The sequence below is a fragment of the Pteropus alecto genome, unplaced genomic scaffold, assembly GCF_000325575.1.
Source record: "Pteropus alecto unplaced genomic scaffold, ASM32557v1 scaffold44, whole genome shotgun sequence".
Classification (NCBI taxonomy): Eukaryota; Metazoa; Chordata; class Mammalia; order Chiroptera; family Pteropodidae; genus Pteropus; species Pteropus alecto.
The window spans coordinates 5,088,951-5,114,789 of record NW_006436812.1 but is presented as its reverse complement, the minus strand read 5'-3'; the positions used below and the strand labels follow the sequence as shown (position 1 = coordinate 5,114,789).

Here is a 25,839-nt window from a genome sequence, read left to right as displayed (position 1 = left end):
CATCGCTCCAGGCCCAGCGGGAGGACGCGCCAACATCTCAGCTGCTGCGCTTGGCCCGGGGCGTGCCCGTGGCTGCTCCTACCTCTGGGCCCCGGCTGGGGCCGTCCCGGGGCTGCGGTTGCTCGGCACTGCGGGGGGGTCGGCAGAGCCTCGGACCCGGTCTCTCTCCCCGCGAACGCAACGGTGTGGGGCCCTGGCCGGCTGACTCACCTACGGCTGCAACGGCCATGCCTGGCTGGCCCTGGGGGCTGCTGCTGACCGCGGGCACGCTCTCCGCCGCGCTGAGCCCGGGGCCGCCAGCGCCTGCCGACCCCTGCCATGACGAGGGGGGTGCGCCCCGCGGCTGTGTGCCCGGCCTGGTGAATGCGGCCTTGGGCCGTGAGGTGCTGGCGTCCAGCACGTGCGGGCGGCCGCCCACGCGGGCCTGCGATGCCTCGGACCCGCGGCGGGCACACCCAACAGCCCTCCTGACCTCCGCAGGGGGCACCGCAAGCCCAATGTGCTGGCATTCGGACTGGCTGACGCAGGTGCCCCTCAACGTGACCCTTACAGTGCCCCTGGGCAAGGCTTTTGAGCTGGTATTTGTGAGTTTGCGCTTCTGTTCCACGCCCCCAACTTCGGTGGCCCTGCTCAAGTCACAGGATCACGGCCGCAGCTGGGCCCCGCTGGGCTTCTTCTCCTCCCACTGTGGCCTGGACTACGGCCGCCTGCCTGCCCCTGCCGGTGGCCTAGTTGGTCCAGGGCCTGAAGCTCTGTGCTTCCCTGAGCCCCAGGCCCAGTCGGATGGTGGTGGCCTTCTGGCCTTCAGCGTACAGGACAGCAGCCCACCAGGCCTGGATCTGGACAGCAGCCCTGTGCTCCAAGACTGGGTGACCGCCACGGACATTCGAGTAGTGCTCACAAGGCCTGCCATGCTGGGGGACACCAGGGACCCCCCAGCCATGGTCCCTTACTCTTACTCAGCCACTGAGCTCCAGGTGGGCGGGCGCTGCAAGTGCAATGGGCATGCCTCCCGGTGCTTGCTGGACACCCAGGGCCACCTGATCTGCGACTGCCGGCATGGCACGGAGGGTCCTGACTGTGGCCGCTGCAAGCCCTTCTACTGCGACAGGCCGTGGCAACGGGCCACGGCCCGGGAAGCCCACGCCTGCCTTGGTGAGGCCTTGGAGGGTGGCCTGGGGATTTTGGACCCAGCCAGCCTGCCCCTGACCCATACTTCCCTGCAGCTTGCTCCTGCAATGGCCATGCCCGCCGCTGCCGCTTCAACATGGAGCTGTACCGACTATCCGGCCGCCGCAGTGGCGGTGTCTGCCTCAACTGCCGGCACAATACTGCTGGCCGCCACTGCCACTATTGCCGGGAGGGCTTCTATCGGGACCCAGGTCGTGCCCTGAGTGACCGCCGTGCTTGCAGGGGTGAGCCTGGCACTAGCCACCTGCACACCCTCACCCTCTAATCTCTCATATCCCCAGATGGGTTTCTAATCATCTCACCTCTGTCCTCAGCCTGTGACTGTCATCCTGTTGGTGCTGCTGGCAAAACCTGCAACCAAACCACAGGCCAGTGTCCCTGCAAGGACGGTGTCACCGGCCTCACCTGTAATCGCTGTGCCCTTGGCTTCCAGCAGAGCCGCTCTCCGGTGGCACCCTGTGTTAGTGAGTGATCCTGCCCTGCTTAGGCCACCCCATCTCCCCGCTGCTGCCTACTTGCCCCCTGAGCCCTGCAGATATCCCTGTCCTCCTCGAATGCAGGCCCTTCTCTCACCCTCTCCACAGAGACCCCTGTCCCTGGACCCACTGAAGAGAGCAGCCCTGTGGAGCCCGAGGGTGAGTGGACACAGACCAGGATTCCAGACTGGCATGTCCGTAGGGGGAGGGGAGCATGAGTTCAAGGAGAGAAGGAGGGGGTGGGGGAAAGGAGGTGGGAATCTATGCCAGCCCTACCCTTCCTCATTCCCCAGACTGCGACTTGCACTGTAAACCTGCCCGTGGCAGCTACCGCATCAGCCTGAAGAAGTTCTGCAGGAAGGATTATGGTAGGCAGTCCTCAAGCCTCCTGCCCCTAATCTTCTCACCTTGCACTCCACACTTTCCCTTTGGATACCCTGACCCTTGTTGGGCCCCAAGGTATCCCCCATCCCTCAGGTCCCCCACTTCTGCTGGCCCCACTCGGGCAGCCCCTGGTGGCCTGTTCCGCTGCTGCGAGTATCCTCTCTGTGCCTGCCCCGAGCCGATGGGTGTCCTCTGTGTCCTTCCTCCCCGCCTTCCACCCGGCCGTGAGTGCTCTGTCTTCCTCTGCGTGATCCACTCCCTCCCCGCCTGACCCTGCCCCGGTCTCTCCTTCCCGCAGCGGTGCAGGTGGCGGTGGGCGCGCGCGGCGAGGCACGTGGCTCGTGGACGCGCTTTCCAGTGGCTGTGCTCGCTGTGTTCCGGAGTGGCGAGGAGCGCGCGCGGCGCGGGAGCAGCGCGCTGTGGGTGCCCACGAGGGATGCGGCCTGTGGCTGCCCACGCCTGCTGCCCGGGCGCCGCTACCTGCTGCTAGGGGGCAAGCCAGGAACTGCGGTCGGGGGTCCGGGGGGCCGAGGGCCGGGGCTCAGCGCTGCCCGCGGGAGTCTTGTGCTTCCCTGGCGCGACGCGTGGACGCGGCGCCTTCGGAGGCTGCAGCGGCGAGAGCGGCGGGGCCGCTGCCAGGCAGCCTGAGCCTGCGGGCGGGGCGGGAACCGTAAGGGCGCTGTTCCCACATCAAGGCGCACTTTCAGCCAGTGCATCCGCCTACAGAGGAGTCTTTGCTCGCGTCGCGCGCGTCGCCATCTAGACCCCCGCCCAACCCTGCGGGCGCCTCCCTTTATGCCTCACGCCCGTGCCCAGATGTATGAGGGACACAGCGACCCAGAAGGATGAAATAGCCCCAAAGAGCTTTTTCAAGGCTTCTTCTGGCAGCTGTCATCCTAGAGGACTCCTTGGTCCCCCCACCCTCGCAGTATCTGCCCACTCCACAGGGCACCATGATACCCCCATAAGACTGTGAACCTCCTTGTGGTGGCCAACTCTTTGGAGCTTTGCGACCACCCCAAGGGAATCTGTGCCCCGCCTCCCCCTGATGTCATGGGCCCCAGAGAGCGTTCTAACCTTTTAAAAAGGCACTGTGACATCCCCCAGTAATGAACCCTCTTATGAATCGAGGATCCATCGTAGGTCTGAGAACACGCCCAAGAGCCGCGGTGATTCCACCCCCTCACGGACTCTGTGATCCGCCAGAGAGCGCTATGATTCACCGAGAGGCACTGTGACCATCATAGACTCCCATGGACCCCTATGGAGCTTAGCGACACTGGTCCCCCGTCTCTGCCAGGACCCGCAGAGGGCGCTGTGACTCCTCCTCCAGCGGGGACGGCGTCCTGTTTTGTCTGTCACTTATGCCTACCCTGTCTATGCCCTGGGCGTCCGTCCCTGTCACCGCTGCGTCTCTGCCTGTGTTCGGCCTCTTTCTTGGACTGCTGTGTCCTTGTCTCTTGTCTCCGTCTGGCTATCTCTCTAGGTCTCAGTCTCATGGCTCCTCCGCTAAGGTCCTGCCCCGAATATCCTCTGCGCCCCTTCTCCACCTGCTCAGGACCGGACATCGTGCTTATGCAGACGCGCGTTCCCGCGTCTACACGTAGCCTAATGGGGCGTCGACTCCGGCAGGCAGCCCTCCCGGCTCTCAAAGCCCCAGATCCTGCCTTAGGCAGGTCCCCGCTGCCTGCCCCCCAATCTGCTCCTGCGGGAGGGAACCGCTCACTAGCCGGTGCCTGGGTGTCGGGGCCAGTCCTGGGCCAGAGCAGGCTCTCCGCCCCGCGGCGGGGCGTCAGCGCGCATGCCCAGAGCCCTCTGTGGCCGAGACCCGAGGCGCCTGGGGTGGGCAGCCTGCAGCGCGTGCTCGGCGGGGGCGGGACCGCGTGGGCGCGTGCGCAGAAAGCCGGCGCTCAGTCGTGCGGAGAGCTGAAGAGAAAGCGGCGCCGCGCGGCACAGCCGTGAAGGTGGGTACGCCGCTCGCTCGGCGGGCGGGGGGCGTGGCGGGGACCGCAGCAGGTACTGCGGGATCGGGTTGCGGGCTGTCATCGCGGCGGGGGCGTGCCGAGAAAGGAGCGTGGGGGCCAGACTGAGGGGCCTCTGTCTGAGATGGGGCGCGGGGGCCGGCTGCGGCGTGGGGGTCCCGGGCCCAAGGCTGTCCGCCTGGCACTGCCCGCCTTTCCCTGCGCCGCCCCGGGGACCGAGCGCCGGGCGGGGCGCGACGTGGGGCCTGAGCCGACCTCCGCCCCGCCAGACACCCAACCTGGGGATAGGGCCGGCGCCCCCGACCAGCAGCAGTCTGTGCTGGCCAGCCCAGGGCGAGGCGTCGGTCGGAAGGAGCTGTGCTGTGTCACTCCGTCTCTCTTTCTCCACGGGGTAGGAAATCCTCTTCTGGACTCGAAATTGCAACATATTCTCTGATAACGTTCTGCTGTCAAAGATCTACAACTACTCCTCTTCCAGCTCTCTGCTTGTCTAAGGATGACATTACCACCCAGATTCTGAGCCCTGTCTGGCTGCCCCCCTGATGTCGCAGCTGTGCTGGGAGACAAGCATTTTCACAGGGCCCTGTGCTCTGTGAATCTTGACTAAGCACAGCTAGAGGTTGGGGATGGTCGTCACCTGGTCAAGATTTTCTCCCGGCAGGGGTGCTGGTGGCCAGAACACAGGTTTTCTTTCATCTGTGACCTTACTCAGTATGGAAACAAATGTGCTGTGGGCCTCCTGGGTTATCACTCTGTGGGCTGATGTTAAAGGCCAAATTTTGTCTAAGAACCACCTGGGCTGTGCGGAGGCACAGTTCGACTGTTAGATTAGTGGTGCTAGAGAGACAGGCCTGGTGGCGGATGTGGCTGTGGTTGTGATGCTGGTGTTGTGGTCCTTCTCCAGCTATTTCTTCTAAGTCATTAGTCTGCTTTTGCAGGGCCAATAGAAGCACTCGAAGGTGATTTTCCTCATTTCACTGTATGTTTGCTTCAAAGTCAGGAGGGACTTTCAGGCAATTTCAAAAAAAGACTACCCCATTATTGGGCAGATGTAGCTATTTCCTCCACTTTAGGGTGGGGGCTCCATCTCCACTTTCTGCCCTCAGCATATAGTAGGCACCTGCAAATGTTTGCTTAATTGTTTTAAAGACAAGCATGCAGGTTCTTTTTAAAGGATATAGGCTGGGAGAAACCGAGATAAGATCAAGAAACCTCACAAAGATGTTAGAGTTTATAAAGGTTTAAAGCCAGTAGAATGACCCCCACATGTGCTTCATTTTATTCTAAAGGTTGGTCCTCATCTAATCTTCTCAGCCCTCAGATTAAGCCTTTAAGTGAAGTGTTTATCACGTAGTGAGTGCTCTGTTTAGAAGCTTGTCTCTCCCTGTAAACAGGGCTGGAGGCACCTTGCATTCATCTTTGCTCCCCCATTGCCTGGCTTGGAATGGTTGTTGAAATGAACCAAGGTACTAAAACTAATGTAGTGGTTTTCATCTGCGAGTAAGGGTGACCTTCCAGGGGATGTGGAGGTGATGTAGTAGTTTTCATATGAGAGTAAGGGTGACCTTCCAGTGGATGTGGAGGTAATCTAATAATCTAGGCAGGCTTTTCATAACAATAAAATTCACCCCCTGGATCTGCAAGTTCACCGGCAGTGGGCCTCAGCAGCCCTTGCTGACCGCACCTGCCAGGACTGTCCAGAAGGCCAAGTGACCTTGGGCACGCATTGTTGCTTCTAATTCTCATAACAGTCTAAGCCAACTGCAGATGACATATTTAAGTGTTTACTTTTAGATGGTTTCTGGTTTAAAGTACACAAGGACAATGAAGCAGGTTATAAAACACTTAACATTTACCCTGTTCAATGTTTTACCTGTTTGAGCATACCTTTTCTGTTATGACAACTCTGTACATGGAAGAAAAAAGCCCTTTTTAACTCGAAGAAGCAATTTCAGCAGCTGTTTCAAGTGTCACTTTCCAAATGGAGATAATATCAGGTAATAAAACCTCAGGCCTTTTATGAGGAATCAACTTGAATTTATTATTTGATGAGTTTTAAAATTAATTCCACACAAGTTTATTGAAATCATACTTCACATGAAAAGGAGGCCCTGTGCCTTGTGTTCTGTGGCTACAAAGTTGAGCAAGTCTCTGCCTTTAAGGAACTTATAGTGCAGTAAAGAGCCAGGCCAGTGAACTGTGACACTGTAGGAGGTGCTCCCATAAAGGTGGACAGAGCTTGTTTTGGGCACAAGAGTGGCATCCAGTTGGCCTTTGGTGAGGGTTCCTCAGAAAGCTAAATATGAAGAACGAATAGGAATAGCAAGACCCTGTGAAGGAAAGAGCCTTCCGGTCAAAGAGACAGTGTGTGTGAAGTATCAAGGGCACGGCCCACCCACTGGCTGTTGGGGGAAGTATTAGCGGGCAGCTCTGGTGGTTGCGGTAAAGAGGGGGAGACAAAGTTAAGGGGCTAGGCTGATGGCACATCGGGCGAGGCCTTGAGTACCGGCCCGAGTTTGAATTGCACCCTGAGAGCAGTTGGAAGCCACCAAGGGATCTTGGGTCTGTGAGTGACTAATCAGATTGTGTTCTCCACAGGTAACTGGGCAGTGGTAGCCAGGATGGATTGATGAAAGGCTGTACTGAGTTGAGAGTGGTTAAGGGACCACCATAGAACATCTAGTGAAATGTCAGGCCCACTAGGAAGTAAGGGCAGTGGAGTGCAGAAAGCTGGGCAAAACTATGAGACACATATCAGTAGGGATGGAGGAAGGGCTAGGGGGAAAGGAAGACCTAGGGAACAGTCCAAGATTGGGTGACTTGCAGCTAGGTTCATGCCACACAGTGTGCAGGAAGGTGACAGGCTTGCGGGCAGGTGATGACTTTTAGTTTGGACATGTTGAGTTGAAGGTCATTAAGATCCCCAGTAGTAGGTGGATATATGTTGGTCTGGCACTAAGTGTGCTGGGCTTGAGAGAACTTGGGGGACTCCTTTCTGTGTGGTAGTGAAGCCAGGGAGTAGTGGGGTGGGGCCTTCCCAGGAGAGTGTGTGGAGTGAGAAAAAGAAGACTGAACTTTGGGGGCACTTAATGCTTTATGTCTGTAAAACAAAGTAGACTGCCTAACAGAAGTCTGATTAATAACCCCTTGCCTTTTGGGGGCACGGGGGCAGGATAGTGGGCTTTTTTATTTCTGTGACAAAGCCCCAGTTTGCTGGTTAGAGTAAGTGGCAAGATGTAAGATGTTAAAGGTGCAAAATCACATGATTGATTCCAGGGACTTTCCTGTCTCATGTGTTTATTTGCCTTTTGAGAAACTTTCAGATCGTCACTCATCTCAAAGGGACTACATTTCCCTCCAGACCAGGGGTTGGTCCTCTCAGAGCATTCTCACAATTAGATCTCTGAAAAAAAGGCCTTCTCAGACCCAGAGATAGATCCAAGTTTGCAGAATTCTCCAGGTCCCCTTGCTCTCGTTCCAGGCCCAGTTTCTGTGAGGTACCTCAGCATTAGTAGCAGGTGAGACTTTGGAAAGACCCTATTGAGGATACAGAAGTGTGTGGTGGCTCCTCCCAGTCTTTCTCCCACACTGGGGGTGGGGCATGGAGGGTGAGGAAAGGCTGATATCGTGAAAGAACCCATTTTTGTCTGATAACCTGCTCACTTAGGGGTTGTGAGACAAGTTCTCATTCTGTCCTGTACAGTTATGTCCCCCTGCCTGGTTGGGTACTGCACAAGGATCTGCTGGCAGGAGTCACATGTGAGCAGTCACGGTTTCTTCCTCCATCCCACCCAGGTGTGCTCTCTCCTTTTATAAGGGATTGAGAACACACTACACACTGCGTGGCCTGTTCCCCATAATCTGAAACTGTGTGTCTGCCTAATTGATACACAATTTTAACAGGGTACCTCACACATTGAGGGCTGTTTATCAATGGGCAATTCTGTTACCAATAAAAGCCTTTCCCTGTGTAGTGTTCGAAATGTAACTCATTACCTGCATCCCACCAAAAGCTTCGCTCACCTCTGTCCCTTCTGCCTTTCCTTGAGTCATTTTGCCCTTTTCCCTAATTCTCCTCTGTAATTTCTTATCCATCAAGAGTCATTTCAGCCTTCATATCTTGGGAAACCTGTGGTCCTTAGAAGGATCTGGGTGTATAATTTAACTCCTCCTGCCTCTGGCATCCTTCCCTGCCTTCCTGGATGTCCCCTCCCCACCTCCCAGCAAGCAGGACCACTGAGCTTCCTCAGCAGCCTCTGTCTGAGGCCCTTTGGCTTCTTGAAGCCTGTGAGCCTGGACTGTAGAATTGTCTTTTAATCTGAGCCACAAATGCCATTCAGCATTTAAAGAGCCAAAGGGCTTGCCAGCCCCTGAGCAGCTCTGCTCCCCTAGGCCCTGCCCTGTACCCATGCTGTTTCATCTGCTTCCTGCCACCTCATCCTTCAGGACTCAGCTGGGGCAGCGCTGGCTGAGGAAGTCTTCCAAACCCCTCTTTCCTCATGGGCTGGGGGCCCAGACACCTTGTGCTTTCCTCTTGTAGCACCTGCACCTGAGTTGGCATGGCCAATATACCCATTTCCCCACAGCCAGAAGCTCATTGAGAGCTGGGTCTGGGTCTCGCATCTTTGTATTTCAGCTCTTGGTACACCAGCATTCCGGAAGTGTCTCTCAAATGCCTATTAAAATGATTAAACCTGCAAGAATCCCTCCTGGCCCAGCTCTGTTGTTGTCAGGTCTAAAAATACTTGTGGAGAACCTGCTATGTGCCCAGCCTTCCACAGGTACCTTGCTTGGAATTCTAACTAGTTAAAACTCTAATGCTGCTGAATTCTCTACCTCTGATTGTCATTCTATTGCAGCTAGCTGGTTTATCCTATACCCCAGGGGGTGTTTTCCAGACCTGGCTGTTGGGAGGACCTTTTGAGCTCAGAAGATAAAGATCCTGAATTAGCAGATCACCATTCCAACCCCAGCCCCTGCCTGTGAGTGGACCAGATCAGGCTGGGGAAAAGGTTTTCTGCCCAAAAAAAGGGACACAGGGAACTGTTTTGAATGGTTAACAAAGTTGAGTCTCTGCCCCGCTTGAGGCCTTATGCCCTAGGCTCAGGATCCACTGCTAAGACCTGCATTTGAACTTCTGACAGATGGCAGGGAGACAGGCCAGCCAACTAGCCTGCAGTGCTGTGACTAACCCCTAAAGCCGTTAATGGTTACACTCTTTGTACCTGGCACGTGCCCTCCATTGTGTGCTACTAGCAAAGGGGCCACTATCAAGTTCCCTAGGAATTGGCTGCCTGATAGTCACTGTGGAATGCCAGTTGCCATTAATATTTGAAAAATCTCTGTGCTCTGCTTCAGGGCTGGGGCAGAGCTTGGCCTGCCTTCCTGTCCTGACAGTGCCTGCTGGGAAGGTCACATGCCTGGAATAAGTTGCTGAATGCTCCCTGTTGTTACTATTTAGAATTAAATTTTCCTCTTGGGCACGAGTGGTTCAGGATTTTTCTGAGTCTGCATCTGTTTCCTCCTCTTGTTTCCTCCTTCATGAGTACACTAGGTATGGTGCAAGACGCCTGGGCTCAAAAGTCACAGTATAGTAGAATAGCTGGGCTCATAAGCAGGTCATCACAATGGTATGCCAAGAGTTAAAAGATTTGGGAAAGGAGGGGTAGAGTGCAGCCAGAGTGGCCTTAGCCCTGCCTGGGAGGTCGGGAAGGGCTGGTGAAGGAGAGGGCATTTGGGCTGAAGCTTCAAGCAGGTTGAACCTAGAGGAGAAAGGCCACAACCATAGATGTGGCCCTGTGTGTGTGGCATGGAGGCTGCAGGTGAGTCTTGTGTGCCCAAGACTCCTTGAAGCTGCTTTTGGAAGGCAGGTAGGGCCAGATCCGGAAGGGAGGGTGGGCACCAGGAAATGATTCAGGTAGAGAGTGGGGCAGAGCACACTGGGAATCAGAGCTGAACACTTTGGAGTCACTAGGCGTGTGTGGAGGGTGGGAGATGTTCAGGAAAGCCATTGGAGGTGTGGGACTTGAGTTTACAAGAGGATTTTAGGTTGAGAAGAGGATGGACTACTGCAAAAGGGACATTTAAGAGGCAGGCAGAGGGACAGGAGTGGCATCCACCAGAGGTGAAGAGACAGACACAAAGAAGGGGTTTCAGGAGGCCCATGTAGAGAAGAGTTGAGAGCAGTGGGGTGTGCTTCAGGGTGATAAGGACCCAAGGGTGCCTGTCGTATGCTCTGGCAGCTGGGCAGTGAAGATGGGAGGGGGTGGGAGACGGGTGTAGCCTGCTTTCGCTAGCAGCTGACTGGGAAGGACAGGAGGAGAGACAGAGCTGGAGTGGAGTGTTGGGTTCTGCGGGTGGCTGTTTTGGGGCCTGTGTAGCATTAAAGATGCAGGAGAGTTGGGAGTCCCCAGATGCTGAGATCCATAACCATAGGTGGGGTGCAGGGTCAGAGAGGAGGAGAAGCTCCTGCCTTGCACCCCATTCTCAGGAGAGAGGGTGAGCTACGTAAACTAGTGTGGGGAATAGGAGAGGGTGCTGGTAAGGTGTGCCAAGAAAGGCTGCCAAGTCGTGAGCAGGGCAGCATGATTTTTCCCTCTACAGTTGGCGTGCAGGCATGGAGAAGCGCATTTTCAGGCTGGCTTCCCCCAAGAGTTTTTCCAGTAGTTGAGACAGGAGCACAGGAGGGGCTTGGCGGAATGGATCTAAGCTGAGCAGGCAAAGACATAAAGCCATGAAGGGCTGATGAGGAAGATGGAGTCACACAGGTGGGAGGACAGTGAAGAGCTCTAGGAACGAGTTGGGAGAGAGCAGGGTATTTGTGATATGCGACTCTGGGTGGAGTAGTTTCCAGGGCTGACCAGGGTATAGATAAAACAGGAGAGATATAAGGGCTTATAAAGGCTTTGGAAGGTTGCGTAGCGTTACACCAGGGCTACCTACTGAACTTTTAAATACCTTGTAGTGATTGTAGCTGAGTGAAGGAGGCCATGAGCTGGAATGAGAGGAGGCTGGGTCCTGGGGAAAGCCTGGAGGTGGGGTCATCAGGGTCTTGAGGAGATGGAGGTGGGGCAGGGTCCTAGAGAGAGCTGCCTGCTCTCTGGTCAGGACGCGGGGAAAGGTACATTTTGGGAGAGGATGAGGTGGTAGGGGTTGTTTGCCACAGACAAGTTCCAGAGCAGGAAGAGAGGTGGGAATGGCGGTGAGGTGGATCAAAAGCAGGGCATTAAGGGAAGGAAATGGGGATCAGTGACAGTGGTCGCCTCAGTCAGTGACCATGTCACCAGCAGCCATCTGAAGATTTGGGAGTCATCCTTCAGCTGAGGCCTTGGCTGGGGAGACGAATGTGGCCTCCATCCAGGGTTCCGGACAAAGTCCTGAAGCTGCGTTTCTGGGGCCATAGCAAATTCCTGGGGTGGGATTAGGTGTTTCCCTGGCCTCTCCCCATGAGTAGGTGGGAGGACTTGGCCTCTCATGAGGATATGAGACTTGACTCAGGCTTGAGAAGAAGGTTCCAGCATAACATTACAGGAGATGGTGCTCATCACCGGCTTTGGAGTGTATCTTGCTCTAGGCCTGCCCTCACGCCCAGGCCCCTCCTACTTCTTCTGGTTTTTTAAGGTGAATGACCTCAGGGACATATCCCGAGCCCTCACCTCCCTCCACTTTCTCCTGCCTAGAAGCCCTTCCAGCTGTCCCACAGTACCTGCCCCCCTACCTAAATTTCCTGCAAGCTGAGTCATACTCTCAGCCACCCAGACATGCCCTCTCCTCCCATATATAGGTTGTCTTCCCTTCTCTGTCTTGCTGTAACATTCCCTGCCTGGCTAGCTGTCCCATGTTGCCAGCACCCTGAGCATCTCATCAGGCTGTGAACATGTCCTATGTGCGTCTTTCTCATCACCAGACCAAACACACTTGAGGGCTGGAGTAGGGTGACATCACCTCTGCATGCCTGTCTCCTTATGCCAAATAGATGTCAAGGGACTCAGTCATTCTGCTGTGTCCTGGTTTGCTCCATCTCTGCAAACTCCACCTCACTGGGGACTACCAAGAGAGCGAATATTTTGAATTCCACTATGGGAAACTGAGAAGAGTCTGTATTTCTTTGTCATGGAAACTCCTCAGGCCCAGAGCAGAGCCCCTCACTGCCCCTCCTTCCTATTCCATTCTCACCCAGTCCTCTGCCAGGCTGGAGCTACAGCCTCCTTCTGCTTAGTTCTTTTTTTCCTGGTCTCACTTCTGGGAAACGGATACAGTATTACTCAGACTGGAGAGGAAGAACTGAGACACAGCAGCTGACACCAACAGCGCATCCATCCTGTCCTATGGCACAGTGACTAAGGCCCAGCCAAGTGGAGCCCTGGTTCCTCGGACCGTAAGCTGTTCCTGCACCCAAGGTGGGGTGGTGGTCAGGCCTGGGCTGTGTAGGGGGCAATAGGAGTGGGTAGGAGTCCTGGTGAGTGCCAGCCTCCCTCTGCACAAGGGTACCTCTTGCCCAGTGAGGCCACAGTTGGCCCTTTGGTGGCATCTGGGTATGTGTGTGGGCCGTCTGTGAGGTCGGCTGAGTGACAGAGAAGTCCAGGAGCCAGTGTGGGCATCTGGGCCAAGGGCTGGGATTCTGGGCAGGACCTTGGCACAGCAGCCAAGGGTTCTGCCTCCAACCTGAGCTGCTCTAGCATTTGCCTGAGAAACATCTATGTCATGATAGGCACTTTCAACTTCAAAATGGAGTGCTGCCTCTGCCTCACCAAAATGCTACCCTTGGGCCAGAATTCTCTGTTCAGTGCTTGGGTACTGTCCCCACCATTAGTCTCCTTATCTGATAGAGTACAACCCATGGTCAGTCTCGGGTTCACCCCATCTTCTCCGTCTTCCCTGGCCAGCCTTAACCCAGCCCTCCTCACACCTTGTCCACCAGGGGGATTTTTCTAAAATGCATGTCACCTTCTGCTTAGACTCCTTCTGCTCCCTCATGTGGGGGTGACGTCCAGTCTTCTAGTGCAGCTGGCACACAAGGCCATTGGTCCCCTCTCATCTGACCTCCAGCCACTCATCACCACCTGCCTGAGGCTCCCCAACTTGCTCGGCCCTCCCTCCTGCACTGGGCCAACTTCCCATCTTTATGGTACACTCCAGATACCATTGTTCCTTGTGCAGTGCTCGTGTGAAGTCAGCGTCCTGCCTTTGTAGTCTGCCAGGACTCTGTCTGGCCTCATGGCACTTCCTACGTGGACTATGATCATTAGTCACCTCAAGAGCTGTCTTTTCCTGTCTTATCCCTATCGCCCTGCCCAGGACCCAGCACAGAAAAGGCAACTCAATAGAATCTGTGAAATGAATATAAGTTTGAAGCAAGCAGAGTTGTGATGGGGTGCTGAGGACCCAGGCAAAGCAGCCCGGACAGGAGGCGCAGCACCCAGTGTTGGTGGATGGTTAAAATGGAATCGCCCAGGGTAAACATGGAGGTCTGTGTTTGTCACATGAAAGCAAGTTTGTTTTCAAATCTAATTGTTTGGAAAAATCATGATCCCCATTTAAGAGGTGAGAAACGCTGAGGTCTCATGATTCATCAGACCTGGGGTGGTGTTTTGGGACAGAAGCGTGGCATTGAGAAGCCAATCCTGGACTTACTGATGAGAGAGCATGGAATAGGGCTGGCCATCCTGGGCGGGAGGAGAGTCTCAGGCACCGTAGGGTTGTCATGAGTGCTCTGGAAGCTGACAAACCAGGGATAGTTCTCTCAGTGCCTGCGAATCCCTGGGTACCTCTCTGTATCCCAGTTTCCTCGTTTATAAAGTGGAGCAAATCCTGGCACCGTGGGGTCATCCTCAGGATTAAAGGAGGTAAACATGCAAAGCTAAATCGCCTAAAGCCAGCAGCTGTGGGATTTGTGTTCAGTGGTTCATGAGGATGGTGTTGGAGGGCGTCCTGCTTGAACCTCAGCTGCTTGGTCCTGGTGTCTCCTGCCCCCCTGTCTACAATGAGGAATTGTCCTTCCTTCTGTATCTGCTTTCCCTCCCACCCCGCTCTTGGTCAGAAATCTGCTTGGAAGGCCGTACCCAGAGCCACACAGCCATCAGGCTCAAGGGGACCTGGACTCCTCTCACCCCAGCTGGCCACCACCCTCTTTCTCTGGGCACGCTTTGGGGGGGTTTTCTGTGGTGCTGTGGGCCTGCAGCTGTTGAAGGGGGCCCCTATTGTGTTGGGTCTCACCAGAGTGTGATGTGAACTTGCCTTTGGCAGACCCCTGGACAGTGTACTTTGGTCAGAGGAAGCATTGGTTATCATGACAAGACAGGGAGTTGGATGGAGGTTTCACTGACATAGCAAGATAATATTTTGGGGAAATAGAGTCATTCATTCCACTTACATTTTTCTTTTTCTTTTTAAGAAATACTTGTTTCCCATCAGGTAGCCTAAACTCTCAAACAGGCATAGTATTTGTGAAGGAAAGGGATGTGCAGGTCACTGGAAAGGGCCTACTGGCTGGGAACAGGAAACAGGTCTGTGAGAGAGGCCGCTTGGAGGGACTGTCCCTGAGAGAGCAGGGGACCTATGTGGGTTTCGGGGAGAACCTTGGTGGTGGCTTCCTGTGGCTACACCACTCCCAAGAGGAGCAGGCATGCTCAGGCCTCTCTGATCAGGCATCAACACATCAGAACCTCATCACTCCCCAGATGTCTCTGAGCCAGTGCCAGGGAACCCTGAAGGAACAGTAACAGAGGCCCTCGGGACACCTGAGCTGCCCTGGCATGCTAGCCTAGGCTGAGTGCTTTCTATAAACAGTTTCAGTTAATCCTGACAACACTTGGCTTTTAAACACATCCGTTGGATCACATCCCTTCCCACTACGCTTAGAATAAAATCCAAACGCCTCCTCATTCATGATCTACGCTATGGGTATCTCCGCTGCTCTTTACCTCGCTCACTGTACTCTGGCCACACTGGCTCCCCTTTCCCGTAGCACAACAGGTCTGTACCTGCCTCAGGGCCTTTGCACTTGCTCTTCTCATTGTCCAGAGTGACCTTTCCTCAGTTCTTCTGGGTGCTTCCTTCTCAACAGTTCAGCTCAAAGTGGGAGAGGTCTGCCCTGACGACCCTTACTAAAGTAGCCCCCACACTCCAGACGTGCTGTGTGATGTCCCCACTATCTAAAATGATCGATATCTGCAGTTCTTATGAATCTAACAGGATGTTAAGTGGAATTTTACATTTTTTCCCAGAATCGCAGGCTAGGCCCAAAGTCGAGGACAAAAGGCACAAAATACAGTTGACCCTTGAACAACAGGGGGATTGGGGGATGCTCCTGAAGAGAGATCAGGGGATTGGCCCACCCACCCCCCATGCAGTGAAAAATCCATACATAACTTTTGACTCTCCAAAAACTTTGCTAAAGCCCACTGTTGACTGAAAGCCTTACCAATGACATACAGCCTATTAACATATATTTTGTTACATACATACATATATATATGTGTATATATATATATGCTGTAGTCTTACAATAAAGTAAGCTAGAGAAAAGAAAATGTTAAGAAAATCATAAGACAGGGGCTGTCTCTAAAAAAGGAAAATCGTAAGAGAAAAGACATTTATAGTATTGAAAAAAATCCCAAGTAGACCAGACCTATGCAGTTCAAACCCTTGTTGTTCAAGGGTCAACTGTAATATAAGTTCAGGGAGCTGCTGACAGCTGGGGCCAGCCCCGTCCTACAGGGCCGAGAGAGTGATGCCATCTCAGAGGACCAGCCCTGCCCCCACCCCCACCGCCATTCCTCTACAGTGAACTTGAGCAGGGGGTGTGGCCTTTAGGTGAGTACAGTGTTTGTGGTAAGAAACCATTCCCTCCCTCCCACTCCTAAGGCGGAGGGAACAGTGGTTTTCCAGGGCACCTGCTGGCAGGGCCCTGGCCAGCCAGCTGCCCTGGGCCGCCTGAGCTGGGGAGAGTAGAAGTGAGAGAGTGGGAAATCACGCACACCCCAGCCCTCAGGTGTTGTGTGGGGACTAATGCAGAGTGAGGTGGGTTGTGTTCACCAACTCCGTTTTACAGATAAGCACCTGCCATTCCAGGAAGACCCATGGCTCTTGTGAGGTTCAGGTGAACAGGGTGGAGCCGGACTTTGAAGCTAGGCTTGTCTGATTTGAAACTGGATCATTTCCCATATTAGCTTCTGCCTCTCTTTTCTCCCCTGACCTTTGTCAGGAGCTGGAGGACTTTGGGGAACAGGTGAAGCCTTGTTTTGTGCATGGGAGCGGGTGGTGTAGACAGCGTTGTATGATGGCCGTTCACTGTAGGTGGAATAACCAGAGAGAGCATCACTTCAACTCTGAAACTTATCTCCAGAGTGTGAATATTCAACCTGGATGATTTTGTTTTTGATCTTTTTCCCACCTCTTGACTTCCCCTTCCCAGTAGCCAGCCTTAGCAATCTAACTCAGCTGTGAATGCGTAAATGTAAGAAAAGGCTTTGCAGCATATGCGCCAACATGTGAGCAGTGCTTGATTATCTTAGTGGAAGAGAGTAGGATCGAAGGGATGATGTAAACAGGATTTTACATTTTTACTCTGTAATTCTGTATTCTTTGACTTTTTTTTTTTTTGTGATTATGCATTCGTGTAAAAGAAACCTAAGAAAACCACCTTGGACATGGTTTTAGAGATGCCTAAGGAAGTCATTGCAAGCTTGTTTGCCTGGCCACAGAAATGCCTTGCTCTTTTTGGATGGGGGCTTAGGGAGGAAGCCTGTGGGGGTGTAGGGGGCTCATTCAGGGTCTCCTGCATGTATCCTTGCCTTGGAGTCCCTCTGAATCCATCGTGTTCCTGTGCTACTTGCTGCCACAAACAAAACTGGGTCCTCTCTGAAGGAACTTTACTACAAAGTGTAGTAATCGCTTTTGGAGTTTCCAGTTTAATATTCAACCTGAATCTGATGCCAGTTTAGTGAGGGTTGGTGCTGTCCTGCTCTGCTCTTGCTCTGTTTATAAACACGTTTATTGCTCTGAGAAGGAGCTGGTTCTTTTCACACAAACAGGAAGAGCCTGGGGTCCCTCCAGAGGTTAGTGGACATAGAGCCTAGAATGAAAGATTTAAACTCTACAGGTAATTTGCACATGGAAGATTGTGGAGTACAGCCTGGCCGTGGTTGTGGGGGTGTGAGTGGGCCTGTTGACCTGGCCTTTAGAACCTGAGGAAGAAGGGAATCACCGCTTTCCCTCCCAGGACCAAGCAAACAGGACCTTCTGAGGAAGAAGGTCCCAGCACTGGCAGCAGACCTAGTTCTGCTGTGGGCAAGACTTTTCCAGTGAGACGTATTAAATGGATATTGTCAAAACTATTTAAATATGTTTTCAATGGGGAAACCCCTATAAAAACCACATATGGATATACTGTATATCCAAAGGAAATGGAAGCAGGAACTGGAACAGACGCTTGTACACCCATATTCACAGCAGCATTATTCACAATAGCCAAAAGGTGGAAACAACCCAAATGTCCATTGACTGGTGAATCGATAAACCAATTATGTTTTATTCATAAAATGGAATATTATTTAGCCACAAAAAGGAATGGGATTCTTATAAATGGGGGAAGCGATGAATAGTTGGAGCACAGTAGATTTTTCAGGCAGTGAAAATACTCTATATGATACTCTATTGAGAATACATGTCGTTTTTACATTTGTCCAAACAGAATGGACAGCACCAAGCGTGAACTCTCATTGATCTGTTGATTATGGGTGATTATGATATGTCAATATAGGTGCATCAGTTGTAACAAATGTACCACGCATGATGGGGAATGTTGATAATGGAGGAAATTATACATGTGTGGGGGTGGAGGAGTAAATGGGAAATCTCTGTATCTTCCTCTCAATTTTGCTATGAACCTAAAACTACTCTAAAAAAATAAGGTCTTGTCTACGGCCATGCCACCCTGAACACGCCCGATCTTGTCTGATCTCGGAAGCTAAGCAGGGTTGAGCCTGGTTAGTACTTGGTTGGGAGACCACCTAGAAATACCAGGTGCTATAGGTGTAAAAAACAAATAAATAAAAATAATAAATAAAAGATAAAATCTTACATTTTTAAAAAAGACATTATGATAGTGAAATAAGCTAGGCACAAAAGGACAAATATTGTATGATTCCACTAATGTGAGGTACTTAGAGTCATCAGATTCTAAGAGACAGAAAGTAGAGTGGTGGTTGCCGGGGGGAGGGAGAACAAGAAGTTAGCATTTAATGGGCATAGAATTTCAGTTTGGGAAGATGAAAAAGTTATGGAGATAGATGTTGGTGATATTGTACAACACTGTAAATGTACTTAATGCCACTGAATGGTACACTTAAAATGGTTAAAATGGTAAATTTGTTATGTGTATTTTACGACCAAAAAAAAAAAAAAACCATATCAAAGTGCTTTCTCAAGATATCTTCTGGTCTACAGCCCTGCTACCCTGAACAAGCCCGATCCCATCTGATTTCGGAAGCTAAGCAGGGTTGGGCCTGGTTAGTACTTAGATGGGAGACCACCTAGGAAGACCAGGTGCTGTAGGTGTAAAAAAATTAAAAAATAATAATAATAAGGATTGTAAGCTGACAAAGTCCTTGCAATCTGTGAGGTCAACCAAGGATTGCCTCCCCTAAAAAATAAAAAAGACATCTTCTCACAAGACAGGTTTTACAGTACACTTTCTACTCAATGTTCTTAATGTATTCTTTACTTTTTATATATTCAGATGAATGTTCTAGATTCAAGAGAAACTGGAATGATCTGGTCATTTACCAAAACTCACTGAAGTAAACCCTGTGACATCCCAGGTGGAAAGATTAGTTTGAGGTGCGTGGGCGGACTGTTGTACTTTTATGCCGAGGAGAGTAGCCTTTAGCAAAAAACAGATGTTAAGTTGTGGTATTCTGAACAGTAGACTTCTGTCTTGCTGTCCACCTGTAGTGATAGAGTCTCAAATAGTACATTTTACCCATTTTTAAATGTCTGCCTGCATTTCAGTAGTTATCCCTAATAGAGAAACAGCACCAAATCCCCAATACATATGGCTTACTTGGACGCAGAAATGTCTAATTTTTTTAAATTAGTTTCAGGTATACAGTTCATTGGTTAGATATTTATATAGTTTATGAAAGAAATGTTTAATTTTGAAGCTGTGACAAGCCCTCATGTCTTAGCCCCAGTAATTCTCCTCTGGAATGCCTGCCTGAAACCTAGCTGGCATTTTTAGAAAGTTAGGAGCTAGCCTCCAAATTCTAACCCGGGGACAGTGGGGCAGAGTAGGTGTATGTCTTCCTCATGATACACAACTGGTTAAAGACTTGAAGTCTTCGAGAACTGAAACAAAGCATCTCAAGTTAAATGAGTCGTCTTAACCAGCGGCTCCTCTTTAGAAGGCCCATAGGCCACAGAGTGGTGGTGTGTGGAAGCCTGACGGGCCACCTGCCCCCAAGCCGAGAATTGCTTTCAGCCCTTCCAGGAACTTGTTTCTAGCCTCCCATTATTCATTATTCATAATCCGTGTGACCTATTCCAGTAACTTTATAAGCCCTATGAAAAGACATTACACTTCCAGAGTTCATAGTGAATTCTCAGAATATCCACTTATTTTAAATGGAAGCCCTTATAATACTTTATAGAAAGATTTGAACAAAAACATGGTCCTTGAAATGTGAACCTTTATACACGTGTTATTAAGTGTGGTTTTTAATCCTGCAGGGTATGCGATGGCAAACAGATTAGCAGAAGAGCCTCAGAAAGGGGGCTGGAGGATTTAGCCGCTTTTTGCCCCCTCCTGGCATCCAAGGGCCATCTCTCCGGGCATACTCTGCACTATGGACTCCCCAGGGTACAATTGCTTTGTGGACAGAGACAAGATGGATATTGCCATCCAGGACCTGGGACCCAAGGAGCTGAGCTGCACAGAACTGCAGGAGCTAAAGCAGCTCGCACGCCAGGGCTACTGGGCCCACAGCCATGCCCTGCGCGGGAAGGTGTATCAGCGCCTGATCCGGGACATCCCCTGCCGCACGGTCACACCTGATGCCAGTGTGTACAGTGACATCGTGGGCAAGATTGTGGGCAAGCACAGCAGCAGCAGCCTGCCTTTGCCCGAGTTTGTGGACAACACGCAGGTACCCAGCTACTGCCTAAACACACGGGGCGAGGGTGCCGTGCGGAAGATCCTGCTGTGCATCGCCAACCAGTTCCCCGACATCTCCTTCTGCCCAGCCCTGCCCGCAGTCGTGGCCCTGCTGCTGCACTACAGCATCGACGAGGCCGAGTGCTTCGAAAAGGCCTGCCGCATCTTGGCCTGCAATGACCCCAGCAAGAAGCTGATTGACCAGAGCTTCCTGGCCTTCGAGTCTTCCTGCATGACGTTTGGGGATCTGGTGAACAAGTACTGCCAGGCAGCCCACAAGCTGATGGTGGCTGTGTCGGAAGATGTCCTGCAGGTTTATGCGGACTGGCAGCGATGGCTGTTCGGGGAGCTCCCTATCAACTACTTCGCTCGAGTCTTCGATGTCTTCCTGGTGGAAGGCTACAAGGTGTTGTACCGCGTTGCATTGGCAATCCTCAAGTTCTTCCACAAGGTTAGAGCTGGGCAGCCGCTTGAGACGGACAACGTGAAGCAAGACATCCGCGCCTTTGTCAAGGACATTGCCAAGACTGTGTCTCCCGAGAAGCTGCTGGAGAAAGCTTTCGCCATTCGCCTCTTCTCTCGGAAGGAGATTCAGCTCCTACAGATGGCCAATGAGAAAGCTTTGAAGCAGAAGGGCATCACTGTCAAGCAAAAGAGGTAGGCAGGCCCCCTGAGGCTGAGGTGTAGTGGGCCTCTAGGCAGGCTGCCGGGGCCCTCGTGGGGCAGGGCTTCGGTGGAATACATCCCGAGGGCCTAGGGCATGAGCTTGTTCTGCAGCCTCTTGGTCTACCTACTGCCAGGCAGTCATCAGTATGTGGATAGAAAACCACTGGAAAGGAGAGAGGTCCTTCCTGTCTACAGCCACAGGCTGCTTAGGCAGCTGTGGGCATGGAAGGTGCTGGGTCCTATCCTCAGACCCGAGGCCCATGGCAGAGACAAAAGCTGGGTGTTGACCATGGGGTCAGAAGATCCAACAGTGGGCTGGGCTGGCTGCCTCGGGTCATGTCTCAGCATCCCTTCTGTGCCCCTCCAGCTCTGGGCTCCCTCGCTGGCCATTCTTGTGGCTGCTGGGCATGGCCCCCCTGCCCTGAGCACAAACCCCTGAGTAGCAGGGGTGGGAAGGGCCCATGGTGTCCTGAGACCTTCTCAGTGGCAGATGCTGTGACTGTAGCTGTGAAGGCCTTTTTTCTGAGACAAAGGCAGGCACTCTTGGACATCAGTATTTGCCAGTAACCTCTCCTTGTCTGTTTTATTTTTCTCCTCCTTCATGTCCGTTGCTTCCTCCTGTTTTTCAGTGTTTCACTTTCTAAAAGGTAGGTCTGGAAATCACATCTTCATGCCTGGCTTCTGTCTGTCTTCCAGTCTGGCTGTCCCAAGGCCTCGCTGCTTGTGCTGGCTCTCAAGGCTGGCTTCAGCTGTGCTGTCTCTGAGTCAATGTTCAGGCACCACCTGTCTGTCCTGTCTGTCTGTCTGCCTGCCTGCCTGCCCGGCTGCCTCAGTCGCGCTCTTTACTGGTGCTTGGCTGGCCCTGAAGCATTGTCTTGCAAGAGCTGATTCACTTTCTGCCCCCATTTCTTAGAGAAAAGGTGCTTTTGTCCTTACTTGGGCTGGGTGCTCTCCCCTCTTTGTAATGGAATGGAAGTGGGGCTCCAGGGGACAGCTCCACTGTTTCTTTCTGAGGGCACCTAGGACCAGGCTCTAACTTGGCTGAATAGGTGAGACGTCCCCTCCAGGCTTGGCTCCCAGGAGAGCCTCTATACACCCCGGGGTGGGGACGTGGTCAGGGCTGGAGTTGAAGCTGTGCTCTGAACCTCTCCCCAGGCAGTTTGTGCACCTGGCTGTCCATGCGGAGAACTTTCACTCAGAGATTGTCAGTGTGAAGGAGATGAGAGACATCTGGTCGTGGATCCCTGAGCGGTTCGCCCTCTGTCAGCCCCTCCTGCTCTTCTCCTCACTGCAGCATGGGTACAGCCTGACCAGGTAATGCCAAGGTGGCCAGAGAAAGCTGGGCCTGCCCTCCCGAGGCCCTGAAGCCTGGATTCTGATGGCCAGGTGGTGCAGGAGAGGCAGAGGGAACCATGAAGTTGCCCAGCTTCTCATCCTGCCTATGCTTCTGGCAGGCCATGCTGAAAATGGACCTTTAAGTTGGGCACCTGAGTGAGGCCTCTTCCTGGGGGCCCTAGAATCAGGAGACCCTTTTCTGGGATTCTCTCCATTCCCAGGCCACCCAAATTCAGAGGTCATTGCTGTACACATAATAGCTCCAGGTCCGCATGTAGGTGTTCGGACATGGGAGGCGGAGTTCCCCCCAGGAGCTTACAGAACTGTAAGAGAGGACGACTCAAGGCAATGGTTCACTACCCCTCCCCTCTACACTTCATCAGTCCATAAGCTGGGAACAGGTTGGTCCTGTGGTGGAGGGGGGCCTCTGCTGGGGCCCCCCAGGGCACACTGCCTCCCTGGCAGCTCTGTCAGGTGCAGCCGCCTCCTCAAGCCTCTGATGGCAGGCCTCAGAAACTCTGGCTTGGGTGACCTGGCAGGGGTGGCACAGGCAGAGCCGGCCTAGCCCATGTGGCAGGCACCATCTGCAGCCCCATGAGTGTTACAGTACAGCTGGAGGTGCATTTACCCAGCCCCCACCTCTGTGGGGGACCAGCTAAGAGATGACCAAGCAGAGTTGCCAGGACCACTAGCCAAGCCCTGGGCACCTGGTGCCGTCACAGCAGCAGCCTCAAACCTCGCTTTCTTCCCACTGCCACCCAGCTCCCACATGCTTGGACTCCCAAGAACATTCTGAGCTTTCCTAGAGCAGGGACCTGTTCCTCTGGTTCTTGCTTCCCTGAAGCACCTGGCATGCGGCTCTGCCTATTGGGGGCTATTTGCCATGCCACTTCTCTCCTGTGTCACACCAGGGCAGACAGCCCTGGGGCAGCTAACCACTCAGCCTGCGGGCCACCTGGTGGGAGCTCCATCTTGGCTCAGAAGAGTGCCCAAACCAGAGTGTTGCCAGGTCCTTGGCCTTCATGCCTGGTCCCTAGGAGATAAGGAAATGGCAGTTCCCCTGCCTGTCCACCCCCGAACAGCCTGGGTTTCTCGGACACTGTGGGCACTGGCTGGAGGTGACACGTGGAAGGAGTGCAGGATAACTTGCCCATCAGGACTAGTACATGTGGTCTCTTCCAGGTTCTTCTTCCAATGTGAAGGACATGAGCCCACCCTGCTTCTCATCAAGACCACACAAAAGGAGGTGAGCAGGGACCAGAGGGAGCCTGGGGTCCTGGCCTCTGAGTTCTGGGGAGTCTGCTGCTCCTATGCCCCAGGGTGGGTAACTCTGCAGCCTCCACCAGCCTTCCTGCACTTAGGGGCGCAGAGCAGAGCCACCCTCCACAGAGAAGTGAATTCAGCCTCCCCATCTGACCCCCAAGTACCCAGGGCCTCCCTGTTTCTCCTGGGGGTCCAGGCCCTCCTGAAACAGCATGGCTGCTTAGAGGAGCATTGCAGAAATGCCTAGTGAGCAAGGCCTCGCCTCCTCCCGCCACAGTGGGCCAACACCAGGTGAGTCAACAGCCTTCACCTGCCTCTACCCCTTGACAGATAGTCGTCAGGGCCTTGTTCTCTGTATTAGCTATCCCCCCTGAAAGTCCCCTGAGACATCTGGGGAGGTCGGAGCTCATGTGCCCCGATCCTGGGGGCATCTACATGCAGCAGAGGCTTCTTGTTCATTGGCTCCCAAACCTGCACCCATGGCAGTTCTGGGTTCCTTACCCTGTGTTTGGGTCTCCAGGAGGAGCCTGGGTGTCTGTGTCATAACAAGTGACTGGTTGTCAGATACTTTGGGCAAACCCTGCATCCACCAGAGGATCCTGAGTCTAATGTGAAATCAAGCACTTTGCTGGCTGATGGTGGGGTGTGGGGGAATGTTGTTGAGCAGGGTACCTCCTGGAAGCTTTCATCCGAGAGGCCTCCCTGGGTTGATGCCCAAAATCAGAATGTGGGCATGGAACTTATTCCCATGCTTGAGGGCCAGGGAGGGAAACAAAATGAAAATATCCCAAACAAGCTGATGGTGGCCTGGGCAGCCACTCACCCCGCACCCCACTCTCACTGCCAGTCCCCCACCTTCTAAACTCTGACTCCTCACAGCTCTCTCCACCTCCAGCCCTTGCCCTTGAGTGGGGGTCAGGGGTGCTGCAACAATATCCCCCCCCAGTACCATAGCTTTTCAGCAGACCCTGAGTGAGCGGATGCTCCTGCGGGCAGGCAGGGCACAGCCTCACCCGTGGGCCTTTCTCCCCAGGTGTGTGGAGCTTACCTGTCAACAGATTGGAGTGAGAGAAATAAGTTTGGAGGCAAACTGGGCTTCTTTGGGACTGGAGAATGCTTCGTGTTTAGGGTAAGTGAGTCTCCCTGTGGGAGCTCTGAGGTCAACAGGCCCAGCACCCGCCTCACCCCCACTCATGTGACCCTGTTTACTCTCACCATAGCCATTAACCTACAGGAAATCCTCTTGTTTCCTTCTGGTTTGTCGTCATTAGACCACGAGCTCCCTGAGAGCAGGCAGGCTCTTACCTGCCCTGTGTGGCACTGTCACCCCAGCCCCGGCACAGGCCTCGCACACAGAGGGCTCCAGTGAAGATTTGTGGGAGGAAAGTGGGCAGAAGGGGCCTTGCAGGGCACCATATGCCAGCTCCTCTTGCTGCCCTTTTACCCTCAGCTGCAGCCCGAGGTCCAGCGCTACGAGTGGGTGGTCATTAAACACCCAGAGCTGACCAAGCCTTTGTCCTCGGAGACCACCACCTCTTCGTCCCTGCGCTGCCACTCCATGTCCTTACCCTCAGACCCTTCTGATCGCCTTTCGCCATTCCTAGCCACTCGGCACTTCAACCTGCCCTCCAAGACTGAGTCCATGTTCATGGCTGGGGGCAATGACTGCCTCATCATAGGTGGGCACCTCCCTCTACCTCAAGCTGGGATCACTTAGCCTAGGACAAGGGTATGGGGTCATCGGTGGCCAAAGCCCCTGGGCCAGCCATTGCTGACCCAGGTGGCAGGTAGCCCACCTGAAGGACAAGCAGAGCCCTTGTGATGGCAGAGGAAGTAGGCATAAGGGGTCAGGAGTAGGAACAGGCATTCTGGGTAAACCAGCTGAGAAGTGGGGTCTAGCCTGGAATTTGGATCCCAGCTGAAGGCGGGTGGGCTTTGGAGGGTCGAAGGTCAGCCCTGTGGTTTTAGAGAGGTCTCTGGTAGGGCTGGGGCAGGGATAGTGGAGATGCTTAAGGACGGGAGGGAAGCACCTTGGGGAAAATGCCAGACATAAAGGCAGCCACTGACTGAGCATCCTGCAGGTGGAGGGGGCGGCCAGGCGCTCTACATCGACGGGGACCTGAACCGGGGTCGCACAGGCCACTGCGACACTTTCAACAACCAGCCCCTCTGCTCTGAGAACTTCCTCATCGCTGCCGTGGAGGCCTGGGGTTTCCAGGACCCTGACACTCAATGACAGGCCTGCACCGACTGTGACAGCTGCCACTGTGGGGGGGGACGGTGGCCAGGCCCCCTCTTCAGGGAGGAGGCAGTGAATGAAGGACCCCACCACCACCACCACCACCAGCATATGCATGGACAGCATCAGGATGTAGCTGGGGCTCTGGTG

General features: G+C 53.5%; 2 protein-coding genes and 2 pseudogenes across 5 annotated transcripts; all 4 read left to right on the top strand.

The window, feature by feature from the left end:
• The first annotated feature begins 25 nt into the window (after positions 1 to 25).
• Positions 26 to 2,743, top strand: NTN3 (netrin 3). Its single transcript, XM_006913932.2, has 6 exons — positions 26 to 1,155; positions 1,227 to 1,415; positions 1,506 to 1,655; positions 1,776 to 1,826; positions 1,961 to 2,035; positions 2,350 to 2,743. The coding sequence occupies exons 1-6, from the start codon at positions 228 to 230 to the stop codon at positions 2,697 to 2,699; spliced, it is 1,743 nt and encodes a 580-aa protein (XP_006913994.1). The 5' UTR covers positions 26 to 227; the 3' UTR covers positions 2,700 to 2,743.
• Positions 2,744 to 3,907: 1,164 nt separating this feature from the next.
• On the top strand, positions 3,908 to 25,833 carry TBC1D24 (TBC1 domain family member 24). Of its 4 annotated transcripts, XM_025048432.1 has the most exons (8): positions 3,970 to 4,015; positions 18,774 to 18,874; positions 19,763 to 20,843; positions 22,008 to 22,166; positions 23,370 to 23,433; positions 24,484 to 24,579; positions 24,901 to 25,129; positions 25,532 to 25,833. In XM_025048432.1, exons 3-8 carry the CDS (start codon positions 19,879 to 19,881, stop codon positions 25,684 to 25,686), a joined length of 1,668 nt encoding a protein of 555 aa, XP_024904200.1. In that variant the 5' UTR covers positions 3,970 to 4,015; positions 18,774 to 18,874; positions 19,763 to 19,878; the 3' UTR covers positions 25,687 to 25,833. The 4 variants fall into 4 exon arrangements, with proteins under 4 accessions (XP_006913993.1, XP_024904200.1, XP_024904202.1 ...); XM_006913931.3 differs by lacking the exon at positions 18,774 to 18,874 and having other exon boundaries at positions 3,908 to 4,015; XM_025048434.1 differs by lacking the exons at positions 3,970 to 4,015; positions 18,774 to 18,874 and adding an exon at positions 12,288 to 12,432.
• LOC112481680 lies at positions 17,952 to 18,070 on the top strand (annotated as a pseudogene).
• LOC112481662 lies at positions 18,474 to 18,592 on the top strand (annotated as a pseudogene).
• Positions 25,834 to 25,839: the final 6 nt, after the last annotated feature.

Bases quoted from the DNA above. Each gene is read 5' to 3' on its own strand.
- NTN3 (XM_006913932.2), top strand. From the start codon at position 228: ATGCCTGGCTGGCCCTGGGGGCTGCTGCTGACCGCGGGCACGCTCTCC. The intron at 1,416-1,505 runs GTGAGCCTGGCA...CTCTGTCCTCAG, and splicing joins TGACCGCCGTGCTTGCAGGG to CCTGTGACTGTCATCCTGTT. The intron at 2,036-2,349 runs GTAGGCAGTCCT...TCCTTCCCGCAG, and splicing joins GTTCTGCAGGAAGGATTATG to CGGTGCAGGTGGCGGTGGGC.
- TBC1D24 (XM_006913931.3), top strand. From the start codon at position 19,879: ATGGACTCCCCAGGGTACAATTGCTTTGTGGACAGAGACAAGATGGAT. The intron at 20,844-22,007 runs GTAGGCAGGCCC...ACCTCTCCCCAG, and splicing joins ATCACTGTCAAGCAAAAGAG to GCAGTTTGTGCACCTGGCTG. The intron at 22,167-23,369 runs GTAATGCCAAGG...GGTCTCTTCCAG, and splicing joins CATGGGTACAGCCTGACCAG to GTTCTTCTTCCAATGTGAAG.